Source organism: Protopterus annectens, chromosome 9.part0 (assembly GCF_019279795.1).
Source record: "Protopterus annectens isolate FY-2018-M chromosome 9.part0, PAN1.0, whole genome shotgun sequence".
In the NCBI taxonomy this organism is placed as follows: Eukaryota; Metazoa; Chordata; order Ceratodontiformes; family Protopteridae; genus Protopterus; species Protopterus annectens.
This window is the reverse complement of record NC_056743.1, coordinates 472,647,776-472,670,010: the sequence shown is the minus strand read 5'-3', so window position 1 is coordinate 472,670,010 and position 22,235 is coordinate 472,647,776. Positions and strand designations below refer to the sequence as shown.

Below are 22,235 nucleotides of genomic sequence, written 5' to 3'. Positions count from 1 at the left end.
AAAATAAGGGCAGGGAAAGGGACACCAGAACACTTTGCCAGAGCTACAGCTCATCATAATCAATGGCAGGAGGGACGGGGGAAACATCTCTTAGAAATGCCACATCTAAAGAAATCCCAATCCCTCCACACCACATGCTTCAGAGACCTCAACCTCATTACCACAATCAACTGAACATGCTGGAGGGACGGGTTCATAACCAAGAGGCTGCCCATGCTATGGAATAGAATTCTTGATGAGTGGATAGGAAATAGAAAATTCACCCCGGGATCACTCCAGTGGCTCTACTCGGCAGAGGCAATGGGAACTAAGGTTGGGTGGCAGATGCCAGGGTAATCCTATGGGCTAAGCTTGTAAAGACTCCAGGGCCATTAGCCTAGTACACACCTATGAACCTATCTCTGTCCAGCTTTGACAATACTAAAGGTGTCAGCTGAACAGCTTTATGCAAGTATTCAGTGTGTAAAACTGTAACAAGTATCTTCTGAACTGGCTTGCCCATTTGATCAATTAAAGCCAGACCTGGCTGAAAGGAAAGGTAGTAGTACATCTTCTTTTACAATGGAAGGGCAAACCCCATAGAGCAGACTGCCTAGCCAATGCTGAAATTAAGAAACGTGAAGGTTTAGACAGCTGCAAAAAGATACAGAGGCAGCTGCAGATAATCAAAGACATTTTAAGATAGACTTTCTGAACACCTGACAAAAAAGGAATTTATAAGAATGAAATGCATCTTTCAAATGCCTAATTAAAGCAAAAATACACTTACAGGAAAAAAAAGGAAATTAAAAAGAGAAGAGAAAGCCCTCAAAGGGCAATAACAGGAATAAAAGATTAGGAAAGTAGAGGAGAAAATAGGAAATACAAAGCAACTGAGTCAGAAGACAATCTACACCTTGGCAACAACCACCCTCAAACTGTACCCCCAGCCCCTTTTTGAGAAGGGCAAAGCAAGTTAGTTTAATCTGAAAGATGTTAGGGTGTCACTTTGATTAACTTGCAGGGTAGTCTGTTCCAGAGGTGGGGTATGCACTGGGTAAGAAATTTGTCTCTCCAGCACATTTTACTTATGCACTGATGGAAATTTAAGTCCCTAGTTATTAGTTATCTGACTTAAGGAAGAGGAGATCCTAATGGTGCATAATGCAAGGCAGAAATCACCACAAAACAGCCTAAAAGAAATTTCAAAAAGGGATAGTGCTTCAAAAGCCTTTCCTGGTAGCAACTTTAGTTCAGTAATCTTCCAGGTGCTTAATGTGTCTAGAAAGGTACATCCTTAAGGGGAAGTTGCACTCAATAGTTCTTCTTTCAGCTTTACCTGGTTAGGGGTCGCCACAGCAGAACTCCGGTCCGCTAATGATTGGCAGTCGATTTGTTTACGGGTGCCGAGGTGCTAGCTCGACGCCCAACCTTCAGCGAAGGCATGCCCATTCTACACGTCTTTCGAATGCTACTTGACCGCGGGGAGGGCAAGCAGACTCCACACAGAAGGCTCTCCAGCCGAGAATCGAACGGGAGAACCTCTTGCTGTGAGGCAACAATGCTACCGCTGCACCACCGCGGCTTACCGGAAGTTGCACTCAATAATCAGTCTAATTAGGGCTGCATATAGGGTGATGATAACTTCTTTTGACCTGGATGATGTGTCTTTAGATACTAGTTGAGCTAAATAGAAGGAATTTCAGATGACTACTACATTGCGGTTAAAGGATAAGGAATTATCAACCCAAGTTCAAGCATCCCTGACTACGTTAATGTTATTTATTTGGAGTGGGGTATTGGTTGTACTGTGCTCTGAGGGACAGACCGGTTTACTGACTGTAATGGTACTACACTTCTGTATTTAATTTAGACCTTTTTTAGCTCCTAATATAATGAAAGTGTATCAGAGGAAAGTTTAACCAAAACACTCAGTTTTGCAGTCAGTTTCGAACTTGGTTAAACAAAGATCCTGATTCTCAGTCTTCAAATCAGAAAAGTCAGGGGATGAAAAAAGAATCCCAGTTCTGTGCTCTGGGGCATATGACTAACTACGTTTATACTTTCAGAGGAGGTGCCTGCTATGCTGACTATGTGAGTTCCATCTTTCAGGCAGTTGTATCCACCTCACCACATAAGGATTTACTTTTAAGGCACTTATCTTATTAATAATGCCAGCATGTGATATAATTTTGAATGCTTTGGCCAGATCCAAATAAGATGTGTGAACAGAAAGACCACTGTGACATTTTAGAAGACATTAAACTGAGTAGGCAGGTTTTCTCCCTTTGACAATGCCAAACTGATGTGGATCTAACTTGATAAGGATTTTGATATCATAATTTATAAGGTCAGATAAGATGTTTTCCATGGCTTTGAAATCAGACTAGTCAGGCTATTAGGTCTATACAGTGTTTTTACTCACAAATTATTTTTGTACAAAAAGGCAGCCAGATTCTATTTCGTTGCCTTGGACTAAACGCACTAGTGACAATCTAGAGAAGCCTGGCATTGTGGTGCACAAAAGACTGGGAGGCTTCTCAGCAGTTGGGAAACATTTTTACTTGCTAAGATAGACAGGCAGATAGATGAATAAATAAATACCTTATTCTAGGATGTTGTATTCTTACTACCCATAGCTTAATTTCTTCAGGGAAGACTGAAGTAAAGTCTGATGACAGAAAGCAGATAACAGTAATTATCACAATAAGACATTTCAGGAAAGAACTTGCTTTGGTTGATGACAAACAAAAATGAGAAGTTATGTACCTACCATAACGTTCCATGTTAGTTGTCTTCTTCTCGCCTTCTTTCTTGCTGGATGGGTTTGGAGCCGATCCTCGGCTCCGGCTCGGCCAATACTAAAGCTCGAGAGCTATTTTTACCGGCTCGAGGCTCCCCTATATCCCACAATGCTAGGTGGTAAATACCCAGGTCTCGTTTGATAGCTAAAAGTATAGCAGTGCTGGTCTCCTAGAGACAGAGAAAAATGAAATCCACCTCTACAGAAACTACCTGTATAACTATCAATCAGGGGCAATAGAGGTGGTTGAAGCTGTGGAAGATAAAAGATCCCAAGGATCCTCTCGGTCTGTCCAGGCTAGGGGGATGGAGGGTGGGACGCAAGAAAGAAGGCGAGAAGACAACTAACATGGAACGTAATGGTAGGTACGTAACTTCTCAATGTTAAGTTGTCAATCTCGCCTTCATTCTTGCCGGATGGGACCACGTCCCTAGCACCTTTATCCTGGGTGGCTCATCGGAACAGACTCTTGAGTACGGTGGAAGCAAAGTTAGCCCGGTTTCTGGAGGCCATATCCAATTTATAATGTGAGATAAAGGTATGAGGAGAAGCCCATGTAGCTGCTTGACAGATGGAATCTATGGGCAGTCTGTCTTGAAATGCTACAGACGTAGCTAACGCCCTGGTTGAATGAGCTCTAGGTCGTGATGGTAGCTTTTGGTGTCTGAGTTCATAAATGAAGGAAATTACAGAGGCCAGCCATCTCAAAAGGGACACTTTGGAAACTGGAAGGCACATCTTGCCTTCCGCATAAGATAGGAATAGCTGGTTAGACTTCCTAAACTGTTTAGTCCTATACAAATAATAACGAAGCTGGCGATGAACATCTAGGAAATGTAACTTTTGTTATGCCTTGTTGGAATAATTAGGGAAGAAAACTGGAAGGTCGATTGTCTGATTCAGATTCACCTCAGAAGAAACCTTGGGTAAAAAGGAAGGGTTGGTCCGAAGGGACACCCTGTCTTTGTGGAAAACTAAGTATGGAGGACGACTGCAAAGAGCATGAAGTTCAGATACCCGTCTAGCAGATGTTATGGCTACTAGAAAAAGGGTTTTCCATGAAAACAATTTCAGAGAGCAGGAAGTGGCTGGTTCGAAGGGGGGGGGGGGAGAATCAAGGAGGCTAGAACCAAATTTAAGTCCCACTGAGGAGGGGGGTTTCTAATTGGGGGCTTGAGCAAAAAAATACCTTTTAGAAAGGCTTTGCAAAGTTTATGGGACATGATGCTGGAGTCTGAAAAGCCTACATGGAAATTAGATATAGCCGCCAATTGTACTCTAATAGTAGACGAAGAAGAACCTGAGTGAAAAAGTTCTGCCAGGAAGTCTAGTATAGACTGGATAGGTGCAGTGAAAAGGTCTATGTTATTAGTTGCTGCCCAGAAGGAAAAACGTTTCCACTTGCTATTGTAAATCCTTCTTGTAGAAGACTTGTGGGAGGCTATAACGATGTTACGGACCGAATGGGAAATTAAAGGAAGCCTGGCTAGGGTAGGAAGCGGAGCAACCAAGCTGTGAGGTTGAGAGATAGGAGGGAGTGGTGCAGCTGACCCGATTGATGGGTCAAAAGATCTGACACTGGATCCAGATGACAAGGCTGCTCCAACAGAAACTGGTGAAGGAACGGAAACCATATCTGATGAGGCCAGTAAGGGGCAATGAGGATCATGTCGACTCTCAATGCGGTAGCTTTCTGAATTACTTGAGAGAACGGGGGAAAGGCATACAGAAGTCCCCGGGGTCAATCGTGGACTAGAGCGTCCCTGGCGGGTTGACCTGGTAGGGGAAAGAGGGTGAAGAAATCGTGACACTTGCTGTTTTGGTGAGTAGCAAAATGATCGCAGCAAGGTCGGCCCCATTTCTGAAAAATTTCTTCCAGCACTGACTGTTTGAGAGACCACTTGTGTGGTATGAGTATGGCCCTGCTCAACTTGTCCGCTATCACGTTGGACTTCCCGGAGATGTGCGTTGCTATCAGAAACCGCTGAGATGAGATCGCCCACTGCCAAAGTCTGAATGCCTCTCGACATAAGTGATAAGACTTGGTTCCGCCCTATTTGTTGATGTACCATACTACAGACATATTGTCTGTCTGAATTGCAATAGTCCCGGTGGGAAGAGAGTGCTGAAGGGCTTTCAACGCTAAAAGTACTGCTCTCATCTCCAGGACATTTATGTGCAAATGGCTTTCGAAAGGTTGCCATGTGCCCTGGACCGTCCTGCCCTGACAATGCCCCCCCCCCACACCCGATCAGGGAGGCGTCCGTTGTCAGTGGCAACCGGGGGGGGGGGGCAAATGATCTGCCCTGAAGAACTTGAGGGGAGGTCATCCACCAAGATAGATGCTTCTTGCATGATTGGGTCAGCAGAATACTGTGAGACATTGGGAGCTGTTGGAAGGACCACTGAGAAAACAGTATCCACTGGAGGATCCGCATGTGAAAGCGGGCTAGGGGAAGAAGTGTAATGGCAGCTGCCATGAGACCTAAAACCTTCAAGGCAAACCTGGCTTTGATCCTGTCGCACTGAAGAAGAATCTGAACATGTTTGCGGATATCTGATACTCTTTGCTCTGTTAGTTTCGCGGAAAGATGAATTGTGTCTAAGGTGGCACCTATAAAGGTAATAGCCTGACAAGGCAACAAGGCAGATTTTTCGAAATTTATGGAAATGCCTAGAGCTTGACAAGTATGAATGGTGTAGTCTCTGGATATGAGGAGCCAGTCGTCTAAATATGGAAACACCTGGAATCCTAGTCGTCTCAGATGAGCCGTGACCACTGCCATGCATTTGGTGAACACTCGGGGGGGCTGTGGTGAGACCAAAGGGCAGGGCTCTGAACTGATAGTGACTGGCTCCCAGCCGGAAGCGGAGGAACCTTCTGGAGCGTCTGTGCATCTTGATATGATAGTACGCATCCTGAAGGTCTATTGAGCACACCCAAATGTCCTGACCCAAGAAGGGTAGAATGGACTGAAGCGTGACCATGCAGAATTTTGTTTTGTTTACAGACTTGTTTAGTCTGCTGAGATCCAATATCGGTCTCCAGTCCCCTGTCTTTTTTGGAACCAAAAAGAATTTGGAGTAGATTCCGGATCCTTGCTGGTCTGCCGGGACTGGCTGGATAGCTCTTTTTGACAGCAGCTTTGATATTTCTAGCGCTGCTTGTTCCCTTAGACCGGGTGGAACGTCTGGAAGGGGCTCTTTTGGTTGAGATGGGATGTGGACAAAGGGAATTTTGTAACCCTCGGATATAATCGACTGTATCCATTTGTCTTGAGTGTGAGAAAGCCAGGCTTCTGGATACAGTGATAATCTTCCCCAGACTGCCTCAGAAGGCGGACAGTCGGGCAGCTCCTCAGGGATGCTGAAAAGGTTTGTCAGAGAGAGTCTCTCTGCTACCTTGATTTTGCGGACCCCCCCCCCTGCCCCTAGGGCGGCGTCTATTGTTGTTCCCCCCTCTGCCTCTAGAGGAGAACTGACTCCGTGCATCAGGTGAGACTCCCTGTGATTTGCAGAACCACATTACCCCCCCCTTTTGACCCTTGGGATACGGTCTAGAAGGGGTAGAAAACCGGACTCCCACGGCAGAGAGAGTCTTGCCATCCTGTTCGCACCTAGTCAACGTGTCCTTCACTTGAGGTCCAAACAACGCTGAACCATCAAAAGGGGAATTGGTGAAGGACGCCTTGAAACGGTCCGCAAAGTTACAAAGCTGCATCCAGGCGTGACGTCGCAAAGCTACACCTGTGCCAGCGGCCCTACTCGCCCCATCGGCCGCATAGGAAAGAAGCCGCATGGAGGAGTTGACGATTGAATTCAGGGTTGCCAACTGGGAGTTCATTTTGTCTCGAAACCCCTCAGTTGTTGGATCCTGCAAAGCATCACCCATTTCCTTGAGCATATCTCTCTGAAGACGGATGAAGTGACACAAGTAGTTCAGCGAACGCATAGCAAAGGTCGCTGAGGAGAACATCCGCTTACCGTACCTATCCATAGTCCTAGATTCCTTATTAGGAGGATGGATAGGTACCGAAGGATCGGCTAATTCCTTCTTAGTGGCTGCGGCCACCACCATAGCATCAACAGAGACGCCCTTGGATAAGAATTCTTTGTCCTTAGGAGATGTAATAAACTTGGACGGCCTTCGTGGGGTAGGTTCCACCGTATCAGGAGCTGTCCACACCTTCCTTGCCACCACTTCCATGAGGGGGTCAAAGGGAGGAGATACCCAGGAGGTGGAAGGGCGAGAGCCAAAAGCCTCAAGGTAGACCGACTCGTCCTCTGAAGGGTTAAGGGTGGACCAGTTCCCCCTCTGTCTAAGGATCTCAAGGATGTCTGAAAAGGAGACATCCTCAGAGGAGGACCGTGGGGACCCTTCCGACTCATCCAAGTCAGTATCCGAGGTGATAGTCTCAGGGGAGTCAATATGCTTCCTCTTGCATTGTTTCTTCCGAGGGGGTTCCCCTGAAGGATCAGGAGAAGCCTTGGAAGAGGAGGATATTCCCAGTGGGGAAACTTGAGACATTGGCTCTCTACGGTCTGGGACGAGAGGGTGGGTAGAGACCATCGCAGGCACTGTAGAGGGTGGAGAGGGAGCCGACCGTGGAGCAGACACAGGGTCTAGCACGCTCTGCATGACCTCGAAGGCACCCCGATCAGGCGGGGCCGAAGATCCCCGCTCCGAAGAGACGAGGACTCCTCCCAGCACGAAAGGGACGGCTCCAAGGCAGATGTTGGGGCCGAGCTCACCAGCGCCGAAGCTCCGAGAGGGAGAACGGGCTTGGACAAGGGTCCGATGCCACTCGCCCCCTCGGAGCCAACGAGGGAAGCCCGGCGCCCAGATCCCTCAAAGGAGGAGATCGGAGCCGACGACGGAGCCGAAAGTGGAAGTATCGGCTCCGACGTGCTGACAGTCACGGCTCCCAGAAGCTCCGGCTCCGAACTCATGGGAATCTGAGGAGGAACTGAGGAAGGGATGGGTATAGCCACTGACCTTTGGATAGGGCTATGCAGTATTTGGGCCAGTGCCTGGGACTTGAGAAGTCTGCTCACCACCCTCTCTAAGTCGTGGTTGGACAGTCTGGAGGACCGAGAGGAGTGGGACCTATGGTTCCTCTCTGATAAGAGTGGAGATCCCGGGGCCGAGTGGATAGAGCCAATGGATGGGGATCTCGACCTCTTCCTAGTAGATGGCTCAGACAAGACTATCAGAGCCGTCTGAGTCTCGGACCTCTCGGCTCCAGCCGGAGCCGAGGTAACAGTATGGATCTTCGAAACATCGGCTCCAGACAGAGTCGATGTCGAAGCAGCCTTAGAGCCACCAGCGGACGGCTCCGAAGCTGGAGCCGACACCTTGGAAGGCTTTGAAGGTTTTCCTGACGCGGTCTGGGTCAGGGAGCCTTCAGGCTTTAATAAGCCTCAAAGTATAAGTTTATTTTTGCGTTCCTGCAGGACTCTTGGACTGAAAGCGTGACAGACAGAACAAGTGTCCTGCAGGTGCAAAGGTCCCAGGCAATATACACAAGAAGTGTGCCCGTCTGTCAGAGACATTTTCTGACAGCACGAGTCACACTTCTTGAAGCCTGAGACCTTGGATTCTTTAGACATCCTAAACTATCTGTAAAACACAGACACACACACACACAGACACACCTTTAAAGAAAGGGGAAAAGTAAGCCAATCACTCACACAATAAAGTATGACTAAGGGAAAGAAGTTAGGAGGGCCCGAAGGCTTAAGGAAAATAACAGGGGATAAACGGGAAAAACAATTAGGGGAACCCGAATGAAACTAGGGATATATAACTAAAAAAAAACTATTTAGAGAAACTATCCAAAGAAAAATAAGGGGATTTTAGAGTTTAACTATAAAAAGTCACTAACCTGCAGAGCCGGTAGAAACAAGCACCTCGCAGCTAAAGCGGCAAACGAGATCTGGGTATTTACCGCCTAGCATTGTGGGATATAGGGGAGCCTCGAGCCGGTAAAAATAGCTCTCGAGCTTTAGTATTGGCCGAGCTGGAGCTGAGGATCGGCTCCGAACCCATCCAGCAAGAATGAAGGCGAGACTGACAACTTAACATCATCTATTATGACACTACAAAGATAACTTATATGAACACTCAACCATGTTAGAAAATTTAATGGGTAACTAACAAGCCAAGAAATACAGGATTGCTTATGTACATGTTTAACAGAGAACTGAAGAGTGAAATAAGATGGACAAATACTGAGAAAACAAATTGAACAGTTAGCTTCCAAACATATGTAGTACAGAAAGAAGCAAAACACTCTCTCACTTTTACGGGAGAACGTAGAAGTTTAAAATATATATAACTGAAAGTAAATGTTGCACAATATATCCATTATCACTTACGCAAAGAGGCAAGTCACCAAAATAAAGATCTAATTACTGCAGATGTTGTCTGGATCCCGCTGAAATAATCTTCTTTGCAAATATCCAAGTATGTTGCAGTGAGCAGAACAACGCTTGGTATTACCTAGACTATCACCAACTCTCAAAAAACGAGGGTCTGTATTCTACTGATTCCCTACGCTCTGCTGTGTTCCCATTCTTAAGAGTGGCTGCTGAAATTCTCAGGATCATATCTGAAATCATTGGATAAATAAAAATGAAACTGAAAATGCAGAGAATCTATACTAAATGTAAGGTTGAGTTTTCCCCTACTCTGGATTATGCTGTAATCTCAACATAGAAGAGATGGGGGGGGGGTACAGGGAATATGAATCCTCCACTCACTCATCCATCAAAATAAATGAATGTGTGAGGATGATTACAAAGAAATGGGATCTAAACTTCAAAAACAAAAGGTAAATCTTCATGGAATAACAAGAAGATGCAGTATACAAAAGTTTAAGCAAACGGTGTGTGCTTCAGATGTATGCTCATCTCTCAGGGTGGTTATTTTCTAGAACAGGAGAGGGAATGTAGCTACTAGCAAGAATATTTCTCCACTGGCATACTAACAAAGGAAGGCTGTGCAATAACAAAAGTAAGATGAACCCAGTCATTATATCACAAACTCCTATCAGTGACAAATTTTATTTAAAACATATATTCTTTGGTTGACTAAAAAATGCATTTATTAAATTACAAAACTGTCAAATTATAATGCAGAAACTACATATCACAGATATTCTAATGCATATCTGTCATGGTGTAACAGCAGTCTTTCACAGGTATTTTAGTGGTGGTCATCCATGAAATTAATGTGTCTGGTCAGCCATGATACCCTGTAAAAGAAATTAACAGCATAATAATACACGTACGGGGGGGGGGGGGGATTAACAGTTATTCATACACATAAATATGCAAACAAAAGTATAAAAGAAAGTTCAGCTAAAGCAGATTTGTGAAACAAAAGTCATATATATGCAGTAAATCCACACTACAGGCTTCACCTTGTGAATTCTGGTGCTTCTCCTTACCCACTGGCACTAGACTAGCCTACGCAGGACTTGTGCTGGGAGCTCCCAATTAGTGATGTCACTCTTGTCTACTACTAAGAGCAGGCAGGCAGGCATTATAACCAATTCTTCAGAGCAATAAACCTATACATACAAGATAAATGGGCATATAAATGGGGAAAGAGAGCAATGGTTAAAATATTCTGGAAGAACAGCATGAAAGTATCAGTGTCGTGAGCATTTAGTAAACATCAACACCATTGTTTGTCTTTTTGGCTTTTCCCGGTTAGGGGTCGCCGCAGCAGAACTCCGGTCTGCTAATGATTGTCAGTAGATTTTTATGGTGCCGAGTTGCCAGCCCGACGCCCAGCCTTCAGCGAAGACACGCCCAGTCACACGTCTTTCGGAGGCCACTCGACCGCGTGCAGGACATGCAGACTCCACACAGAAGGCACTCCAGCAGAGAATCGAACAGGAGAACCTCTTGCTGTGAGGCAACAACGCTACTGCTGTGCCACCAAACATCAACACCATATGATACGGAAAACAAACTCTAAAAAGGGGGTACACTGGAGTATCTAAAGCATAAAAGACATTTTTCTCATAGGAATATTATATGGTAAGTAAAATGGCTGGTACCTTGACAACTCTTTAGCAGGCACTATTGGAATAAATTGATCCTGCCAATGAGTAGGGTCTTGCTTCTTTATTGCTCACTCTACTACAGCTGGCACCAAGGTCACCAAACCTGTGTGTAAGATGCAGTACATACAGATAGAAAGCTCTAGTCAGTCAGCTGATACAGTAGGCGCATCATCTACTTAGAATATTTGAGATGACTTTAAAAATATATACATATCTCTGGGGAGCCTGCTCTCCTGGAAAGTTTATAAAAAAACTGAAGACAAACAATGCATTTTGCTAACTCTTAGCATGTTACAACTGAAATTAAAGTAATCTGTTTTGCTCCTTCAAGAAACTGGAATTTATTTTATCATACAAGTTACTTTCTTTGTCCATTTGGCATATTACTGTTATTACATTCCACATTTTAAACAATCTACATCCCTTATCAGAAGGTGGGGGGGGGGGGCAAGTGCAATGTAAGACATTAACCCAAAACAAGTGGAGACAAAGCAAAAATGTAAACAAACAAGTATTACATGTGTAGGGTGTGTATTAATAAAATTTCCAAGATGACCCAAACAAGCGGGAGCCTTCACTGAGTAAAAACTTCCTGTAATGGAGGCCCATGGGATACATATGCAAATGACCCCTTAAGGATATAACCAGTGTTTCAGCTACATGGCTTCTTAATGCCCATGACTTTTTACTTTTTTAAATCTTTACTGGTACACTCGGCCCAATAAAGCCTGTTTCATCCCTGTTCCTCAGCTCATCAGGATAGTACAGATGAATTGTTAGGCCATACTTTGCAAATGCAGAACTTAAAATTAGCCTGAAGGTAGATAAGCAATAGGGTGACTACAAAAATTCCCAATTAACACCCAAACTGAAGAGTTAAAAGGTCGCACAGACCAAACATTATGCAAAATCTCCAAGACAGACCCACCAAGCTAATGTCTTTACTGTGTAATACCTTAAACCTCTTGTAATGGAGGCACATGGGATACATTCAGATTACCCCTTAATGATGTAAACAGTGTTTCAGCTACATGGTTTCTGAATGCCCATGACATTTTACTTTTTTAAACACTGATGTACTAAAAAGGAACTGTTTCTCAGTGTTTGCATGAAGTTGCCCACCCAGCATTACCTGAATCTAATCAGTTCTGCTTTTTGAGTTCCGCTTACAGACTAAAAACAGTAAAAAAAGATTGTAATAGGCTTAGGGGTGGCCAATTATGTGCTTCTTTATTAATGTACTAAAGGAAGTGTTTTATAAACATGCTGAATTAAGCAATCTAGCTGTATTTTTTTTGTGTGTATGTTGAACCATACACTGTGTTTTATCCCTCTACTTTTGAAATTCCTTGAATAAATCCCTGAGTTTACTGCACAAATTCAAGTCTGATGCATCTTTCCCAGATGCCATATACATCAATCCTGGTACTACATGCATATGCGTGTGTGTGTGTTATAATGAACAACCATCCAGGCCTGCAGAATCTAGCTTTGTTTGTATGCTTGTTATTTCCCTGGAACGCTAATTCCACCTAAAACGCGGTTTCTCAGCGCTTCTGTGGATCCCTAGTGATATCTGCATTGCTTACTGTACTTATTTCCTTGCTTCGCTTGAAAGAAAGTTACTGTTTGTCGTTTTTGCATTTAAGTTACCTGCAACACATTGCACTTGTTACCTGGCACTTGCTCACTAAAGCAATTATAAGTCAGCACTAAAAATTAAAAGCACTACACCCTCGCTCCCCATTGGCCCTTGTTTTCAATTATAAAGGAATTCCCAATATTATTCTAGCATGTCCAAAGGTCAGTTGTCAATCTCCTCTCTGGTCCAGCTGGTGAATATGGGAATCTTGAGGCAATGTTACAACTGCCTCATGTACACAGACAACCCTCTCCTCCTCCCAACAAATTCCAACACATGTGAGAGATGCAACCATATAGTCAAACTGGAGGCTAAGCTCTCTCAACTCAGTACTGGCAAAACCAGTCAGGAGGAGAAGGAAACCACACTCACTACAATTCCAGTCTCACATAGACCTACCACGACAGCAAACCAAACACATAATCACACAAAAACATACTCGGAGGCTCTAAATAAAGATCTGCCTAAGCAGCAGAGACCTCCAAAGCAGACACCCAAGCAATCACTACCTCCCAAAAAAACACGTGCAACACATATCTCACAAAGACAGTGTGCCGAACAGTCACAGCCCTTAAGGCTAAACAACACACCTGATACACTTGTAATAGGTGACTCTATCGTCAGGCACACTGACGTCCCGCTCACCAGGCTGAACAAGGAGAAGGTCACGGTGAGCAGCCTGTCTGGCGCTAGGATCCGCCACATAACACAAGCACTCAGGTCACTCCAAGGCAAGTACAAATATGACTCAGTCATTGTCCATGCTGGTGTGAATGACCTGAGACGTACCTCCCTGGACTACATGAAAAGAGACATAGAGGAGCTCTCTGAGCATGTAGCCCAGGCTGGTATGACCCTGACCTTGAGTAGCATCTTACCCTCACCAAGAATGATGCCACAGTATGAAGACAAGATGATCAATTTCAACAATTGGCTTAAGTATTGGTGTCATTCAAAGGGGATCCAATGCCTGTCAGCTTGGGATGATATACACGACAAGCCACGATGCTTTGCTAGGGACGGCTTGCACCTGTCACCCCTGGGCTTTCGGATATTGGCAAAGGCTCTTGCTACCCCCATAGTGCCTTTTTTAGGCAAGGCTCAAAAGACAAACCCACCTCCATAGGTATCACAAGGGATGAGAAACTAAGAGTAATGCTACTCAACGCTAGAAGTCTAAACCTCAAGATGCACGCACTCGAAACTCTCCTTAGCATGGAGAACATCGATATCTGTGCAGTAACAGAAACCTGGTTCAGGGCTCCCAAGAGCACCCCAGCACTACCAGGTTATACCTCATACCATGCTTTTCGGCCCCAAAACTTGGACCGAACCACAAAAGGAGGGGGAGTATCGATATTCATCAAAGATACCCACACCTCCAGGTTGGTGGCAAAGCACGAAGCATCAGAGACTATCCATGTGCAACTAACAGTGGGTAAAACTGCCTTCCAGTTTATAGCCTGCTACAGACCACCCTCCCAAACCCAGGAACCCCACTCGACCTTCCTGAGAACACTGGAAAATATGAAGGTCTCTCCGAACACCATTATATTGGGCGACTTCAACTACCCAAACATAGATTGGGAGCATTACTCTAGCTCCAACACCCTTGCCCAAAGGTTCCTAGAATTCATAAACTCAAATGCTATGGAACAACTTGTTACCACTCCCACAAGAGGGGAAAACATACTGGACCTGATCATCACCAACATGGGGACTCTATGCTCCAGACCAGAAGTGTATCCCTCACTGGTAAGATCAGACCATAAACTGATCTCACTGGATATTCACATCCCGACCCCACCCCCTGCCCAGAAAACCACAGTGAAAAACTTCTCTAAAGCAAATTTCACACTCCTCAAAACCGAGGTGGTATCCTTCAAAGCCCCCGGGCCTGTGTAAAATACGGCCCAGACCGTAGAATCCTTTATAAATGCATTCTATGAACACCTTCAGGACTGCATGGATCATGCAATCCCAACTAAAACCAAGACCCAATCCTCCAAAGGCAGACGACCTGTCTGTTAACCCCAGCCATAAACAAACTATACAATAGAAGGAGGAAGCTACTACATGATAGAGCAAAATCCCAAAAAGGGAAGGCATCTCTGATCAGTATTAGCAAAAAACTAAGGGCACTCATAAAATCGTCAAAGGCCAGCTTCGAGAGAAAAATTGCACAGGACACTAAGGATAATCACAAGGCTTTCTTTAGTTATGTTAGGAACCTGGGTGGGAATTCCCAGATATGCTCAGAATTAGTCCAAAATGACAAAAAATACACTGATCCCACAGACATTGCCAACATCCTAGCTGACAGGTTCAGCGCAAACTTCTCCCCCCCTCCCCACCAAAAGGGCAAATATCTATCCCAGCAGAGTGCTGCCCCCCTGACATCTCAGATGCTCAGGTGGGAGCCGCCCTCTCCAAAGCAAAAAACACAGCATCAATGGGACCAGACGGTGTCCCAGGCTGCAACCTACATAAACTCCAAGAAGAGCTAAACCCAAACATAAAACTACTGTTCAATCTCAGCCTTACTACAGGATATGTACCCAAAGAGTGGCGTACAGCAACAGTGGTCCCTCTCCACAAAGGTGATGCCTCAACGGACCCTGGAAACTATCGCCCCATAAGCCTGACTAGCTTGGTCTGCAAAGCTATGGAAAGGATCATCATGGACCTCATAAATAAAGATATTGGGGACCTACAGACACTGGATCCTACCCAGTTTGGCTTTGTTAAGGGCAGATCCTGCCTCTTAAACCTGGCTGACTTCTTTGAAACAGTCACCAAGGCCATTGACGAAGGGAAGGTGGTCCACACAGCCTATCTGGACCTCGCAAAAGCCTTCGATACAATACCCCACTCGGGCATTATAGATAAGCTCACCAGCTTAAATATAAACCCCTATGTCACTAGATGGGTTGCAAACTGGGCTCAAGGACAGAACCCACATGGTTAGAATTGCTGGAGCCATGTCAGACTCCAAACCAGTTACAAGTGGCATCCCACACAAGGCTCAGTCCTGGGACCTCTCTTGTTTGGTATATATTTCTCGGAGGTACAGGCCAACACGGAAGGACTGTGGCTGACCAAGTTCGCAGATGACTGCAAACTGGGCGCCATAATCGACTCTCCAGCCGACACAAGCATCCTCCAAAAGGGCCTCATAGAAACAGACAACTGGTGCCAGAGCCATGGCCTCAAGCTAAACGCCAAAAAGTGTATAGTCATCCCCTTTGGCAAAAACAAAGTGCCCACAAATTACCACATAGGTGGTAATCCATTAAGTACAGAAGAAGTAATTAGGGACCTGGGGACCCAAGTTGATAGCAATCTCTCATTTGACAACCACGTGGCCAAAGTGGTTAGAAAAACATTTTATATAGCCCACCTAATCATGAAGGGATTCACATCTAGATTAGGGGAGGTCATCGTGCCTCTTTACTCGTCCCTCATCGGGCCCATAATTGAGTACAATGCCCCTTTTGGGATGTACCTTACCAAACACCTGCAGCAACTGGAAAGACCCCAAAAGTACCTCACCAAGAGGATCAAAGGGCTCAAACAGATGCCATATGCTGCCTGGTTAAAGAAACTCCAGCTCTACTCAGTGGCATACCGCCTGCTCAGAGGTGACCTGTGCCTGACGTATAAGGCCATGTCCAACCCGGAATTAAGGGACATGCTGCACCTCAAAAAATCCAAATTCCATCGAGCTACACGCTCGAGAGACTTGAACCTCAGCACTGAAATAAATAGGACATGCTGGAGGGACAGATTCATAACCCAGAGGCTCCCTTCACTCTGGAATAAAATCCCAGTCCAGGTTAGGCAGAGTCCCTCATTGACTCTTTTCAAGAGGAATCTTGATGAGTGGATGGGAGATCGTAGGTTTACCCCGGGTATCACTTCTGTGTCACTGTTAGACAGAGGCACAGTATACTAACCTCGAAAAAGGGCATAGCAAAATTAATTTAAAATGGGTGGCGAAAGCCAAACATACTCTGGCTAGGCTTATAAATGCCCTAGGGCAGATAGCCTAGTATGAACCTATGAACCACAAACCTTCCCTGATGAACACATCAAAGGAGTTATGCAAATTACCCCTTAAAGATATACAAGTAGCCCAGCTTACTGGCTTCAGAACACAAAGACCTTTCACTTATTTTTACAGATCTTTATTACTGCATTCAGGCCAATAAAGCCATATACCACCAACTGTAGACATGTCATGTTTTGCCTTTTTGGGGCTCATTAGTAACAGAATACAGTGAGCTGGAACACTTACTGGGTTGTTTGCATTGATCATAAACACTGTTGTAACGTCGAAAGAGATTTAAAAGAAAGAAAGAAACAAAATGAAAACAATGTTCATGAACAAAGAAACTTTTTAAACAGGAGACATGAAAAGATTAAACCATTATCAGGTTAAAAGGTCAAGGAGGAGTACAGTGTGACAAGCAGACAAAGATAAAAACAGTATTTACAGGTACACACAACAGTAAATAAAACTTACAGCGGCAACAGAAGAAACCCGGAGAAATACAAACTATGGGAGGGTTGGTATAGTGGTTAAGGTGTTTACCCCACAAAGACAAGATACAGGGTTTGAGTCTCACATTTCAGTAAAACTGACTAAGCTTAAAATGGCCCATAAGAGCAGCTAGCTTAGTACTTATCTATGAACCTATGTGAGAATTAAGATTTCCTAAATAGAGCAGGTATGACTATTTTCAGTTCCTAACAGTAATAGTTTCCTGTTCCAGGAAAAGGGCATCTGATACTCAAGAACATTGAAAGAAGAGCTCGATATATTGTGAAACAGCACAGGTTCTGGCTAACAGATGGCAAGACACTTCTTGTGGTATAACTGGTTGGGGCCTATTGCTGAAATTCAGCTGCAGAGACATATGACTGTCACAAACTCTTTGTGGCCATAGAGAAGCATGCTGTGCCAAGCCCATAGCTTCAACAGCTATTTGCATGGAGGTAGGTGAAATAATGCACATTATACTTAGTGTATAGCATATGTTTATTTAACTACAACATGCAGAAGTGTGCTACAGCATAGATGGCATCCTACATGCTGCTGTAATCACACTAATGCTCCAGTATGTGTTTTAGCAATGCTTCCTAAACACTGCAAATGGATAAAGATATAAACATACACATACCATTAACAAAGGCTCTGTCCATTGTAAACTGCATTTTCACTGCCACTGACATGCCCACTGGACATCCTGTGGCTGACCCCTGTCACTGCCTGAAGCCTGTAGGTGCCTTGGGGGTTACAGATATTATTTTCCTCGCTCTATAGTTGTCTACAGAAGCTGTGCACATGGCACTATTTTCTCTGTACCCACTGTGAATCTGCAACAGCTGCATGTCTCTGCATCTGAAATTCACTTCAGCCATGTGTCCCCCAACCAAATGTACCACAGGGAAGTGCCTCATTGCTGAGCAATCTTAACTTGAGAAAGCACAATATTTGCTGCACTTGGAATCAAAATAAACTGCTCCTTAACACTGGACTTTGAAGGGATACTGAGTAGCACAAAAATGTTAGGTCTAAATTAAGTGTTGGTGAGACCACCACCCACTATGGTATCATTAGTGATGGAGGCTAGAGGTGACCAGACATCATTTAGGGCACTGAAAGATCAGGCAACAGATATTAGGATACAAATGTTGGTCACAAATTAGATGAAAAAAATATTAAATGCTGGGGATTGCCAAGATACTCCACTAAATCCAGACATTCATATTTGCCTGGAAATGTTTATCTCAATGTTTTTATACTCCATCAAGGCTGAGAAAGATGCACAGGGTCTATCTGGAAAATTACTTTGAAAGGCAGTCATGCGCTGATGCTTACTGGTTATAACACAGTGATGCGGTTAACAAAAATGAATAGGTAATACAAAATTTGACAGCAACAATGGTTAAGAAGCAATTATTAAAAATCTAATTAAGAATAAATAATTGGGGAAGGGGGGAGGTAGAAATACAAAACAATATGTTTGCATAAATCTGCATTTAGATGGCTGCTATGGTACACATGTAAGAAGTCATTGTAATGAGGTTTGATACAAAACTAAACTCTGCACACATGGCAGTCTATATCCCCATGATTGTTATGCTGCTGCTTTTTCTGGTGGTACTTTAAGTTGTCACAGGTGAGCAAATAAGTATAGTTTTTGTCAACTCTGTTATGGACAAGGGATTTGTGGAAAGTACAGTTTTGTACACTTACCATAAATGTAGATGTTCGAGTGTATTCACTGTTGCAGTCATCACCTGTTATCCCTGCTATGGTAGCCCTTGGTCAGCCCAAATACCAGAGTCAATGTTTTCCTGCATCAGCTGCTGTCACTTGCTGGCTGACATCAGGTCATCAGTGCTATAAAGGAAGGCAGCTGACATCATTACATAGTTTTTTCTTGCCCTAACCAGTCACAGGCCCAAGTAAATAGGATAGAGTGGTCCTGGTGGAAGCCACCTGTTGAAACTTATGTCTCCCTAAAAAAGAAGATATAAGGGGGAAGGAGGGTGGGAAACCAGGACTGCAACAGTGAATACACTCGAGCATCTACATTTATGGTAAGTGTACACAACTGTACTATGTTCTTCGTGTTTCACTGCTGCAGTCATCACCTGTGGGAGGATTCCCAAAGCTGAGGAGAGGGGTGGTAGGCTTAGTAAGAGACCTATGAATAGGTCGGCATACCCTGCAGAACTGCAGAGGCAAACCCTGTCCTAGCCTTAGAAAAGAGAGGTAGGTGGTAATGCTTGGTAAAGGTATGGACAGAAGTCTAGGTGGCAGCTTCCAGGATGTCCCTGGTGGGAACTTCTCAGAATGCTGTGGAAGTGGAGGCTGCCCTAGTAGACTGGGTTCAAACAGACTTGGGGGGGGGGTTCCCATGCAATCTGTAGCAGAAATGGATACAGTGTGATATCCATTTGGAAATGGTTTGTTTGGAAATGGGCTTCCCCTCTGCTCCTGGGGCAAAGCTGCCAAGTAGTTGGTCTGTTTTCCTGAAGGGTTTAGTATGGTCCAGATAGTATCTGAGCTGTCTTTGCACATCTAGTGAGTGCAGAATTCTTTCCGCCTTGTTTTGAGGGTTAGGAAAGAAAGTGGGTAGATGTATAGCCTGATTGAGAGTTACATTAGATATCACCTTGGGCATAAAGGAGGGATTTGTCCTCAAGGAGACCCTGTCTGCGTGGAAGATGATGAAGGGCTCAATGGCCATCAGTGCCTGAAGTTCTGAAACTCTCCTGGCTGAGGTAATAGCCAGGAGAAAAGCAGTCTTCCAGGAGAGGAATCTTAGTTCTACTGGTGCAGCAGGTTTGAAGGCTGGTAAGGTTAGTTTTTCCAAAACATAATTCAAGTCCCAGGGCTGGAGTGGAAGGTCTGATATTAGAAGCCCCTCTGAGGAATTGTTTAATCAAGGAGAAGGAGAGGCCACTATTAAATAACTCCACTAGGTAGTCCAGGATAAAAGGGATGGAAGGTTGTGAGGTGTTGTCCCCTCTGGACTGGCTCCGGGAGCAAAATCTTTTCCATTTTCCTGCATAAGATTTTCTGGAGCTTGGCTTTCTGGCCTCTATGATAATGTCTAGGACCTGTTTGCTTAAGATGAGCCCCTTGTTTGCCTTTAGAGTATTAGCCATGCTGATAGTCTGAGAGTCTGCAAATCTGGGTGCAGCAACCCCCCCCCCCCCGAGTTAAGAGATCTGAGATCAGGGGGAAGCTGCCTGGGAGGCTGAAAGGTCAGGCTGAGCAGTAAGGGGTACCAATGTTGTCTGGGCCAATCTGGAACAATGAAGATGGCCTTTGGTCTGTCCTTCCTTATTTTGATCAGTACCTTTGGAATAAGAGGCAGAGGAGGGAATGTGTACGCAAAGAGGGTGTTCCAAGGGAAGGTCAATGCATCCACCTTCCACGCTACGTGGGGATACTCTCTGGTACAGAATTTTTTCAGCTGATGGTTGAGATGTGAACTAAAGAGATCCACCTCCGGAGTCCCCCAGGCCTGAATGATTTGTAAAAAGATTTTTCTGTGGAGCTGCCATTCGTGGGGGTCCAGTAAGTTGCTGCTTAAATGGTCTGCCAGGGTGTTGTTGAGCCCTGATAAATATTGGGCTATCAGGTGTAGTCCCATGGAAGAGGCTGTCAGCCAGAGAGTCATGGCAAGCCTGCACAGAGGGTAAAATTGGGTCCCTCCCTGTTTGTGGATGTAACACATTACTGTGGTATTGTCATTTTGATAAGGAGAACCCTGGGCTTGACATGGGGTTTGAAGGAAGTCAGAGCCTTTTGTACTGCCATCATTTCCTTCTGGTTGATGTGTAAGGGAAGGTGCTGGGCAGCCCAAAGACCTTGGGTGGACTTGCCTTCTAGGTGAGCACCCCCAGCTATGTCTGAGGCATTGGTGGTAATGATCTGCCCGGTTGGGTGAAGGGAAGACCCTTGTTTGAGCACAGGCTCCTGCCCACCAGAGAAACTCAGTCTTTATACAGGGGATCACAGGGACAGAGGTCTCTAGAGGCTGAGAGTGCTGACACCAAGGGTTCTTTAGGTACCACTTAAGTTTTCTCATGTGAAGCCTGGCCAGAGGAATTAGAAGGATGCAAGATGCCATGTACCTCAAGGCTTGCAGGAACTTCCTGGCAGTGAGGCAAGTTCTGGAAGCCAGCTGGGTGAAATAGAGAGGCAGGAAGCTCTGCTTTTCTGGGGATAGGAAGGCCATTTGGGATGCTGTGTCCAGCAGTGCTCCTAAGAAAATGATCTTCCTGGAGGGTGTTTGCTTTGATTTCTTCTTGTTGATGGTGTACCCTAAGGAGGTTAGGAGGGTTTTGACAAAGAGGAGGTCCTTGAGAAGCTTTTCTTTGCAGTCTGTCTGAATGAGGCAGTCGTCCAGATAGGGGTAAATTTGTATATTTTCTTTCTGTCTGCAGAAGGCTACGGCTGGAGCTAAGCATTTGGTGAACACCCTGCGAACAGCAGATAAGCCAAAGGGTAGCGCATAGAACTGAAAGTGTTGTGAGCCTGCTCTGAAGCGAAGGAACTTCCTGGAGGATTGATGTGCAGGTAGGCATCTTTTAGATCTAGGGTTACTAACCAGGCATTTTTTTGTCAGCATAGGCAGCAGCTGCTGTAAGGTTAGCATTTTGAATTTGGGGACCACCTGGAAGGTGTTCAGAATGGATAGATCCAGGATGGGCGCCAAGTACCCTCTTTTCTGGGAACAAGGAATAGTCTGGAATAAAAGCCTTTGCCTGTTTGATCTGAGGGGACAGGTTCTACTCCCCCCTGTGATAGAAGAGTTTGGACTTGTTTTAATGCCTCTGCCCACTGGTTTGGAGGTAAGTCTGGGTACCCTCCTAGACTTGGGAGTTCATTGAAGCAGGATTTGTATCCCTGAAAATTATCTTTAATACCCACTTGTCTTTTGTTACAGAAAGCCAGTTTTCTTTGCAGAGGGAGAGCCTTCCTCCTAGTTTTTGGTGAGAGGAAATAGGGCAGGGGGGGAGAAGGAGTCATTGAGAGTTTTTGCCATTGAGGGATGGCTTAGAACTCCCTGCCTTTTGAGTGGAAGTGGTCCACTGTTTGGTTCTCTGCTGTCCCTGGGGTGGGAGTCTGGGAGGACTGTCCCTGCAGGGCTTACCTTGCCCCTGTCTGCTAGGTGCAAGAAAGGACCAATGTTTTGAGGGAAAATTAATT

The 22,235-nt window shown here is 45.0% G+C and overlaps 1 protein-coding gene across 2 annotated transcripts in view; it reads right to left on the bottom strand.

Annotated features, from left to right (window-relative positions):
- Nucleotides 1–22,235, bottom strand: part of CHMP7 (charged multivesicular body protein 7) — a 421,425-nt gene that overhangs the window by 117,037 nt on the left and 282,153 nt on the right. The window contains exon 10 of one of the 2 annotated variants that reach the window (XM_044083013.1): nt 9,821–10,038. The exons of the other annotated variant lie outside the window; for it this stretch is intronic. Coding sequence (XP_043938948.1) covers nt 10,025–10,038 — 14 coding nt within the window. The 3' untranslated portion in view covers nt 9,821–10,024. Of the gene's footprint in view, nt 1–9,820; nt 10,039–22,235 lie in introns of those variants that run through there. 2 annotated transcript variants of the gene reach the window in all.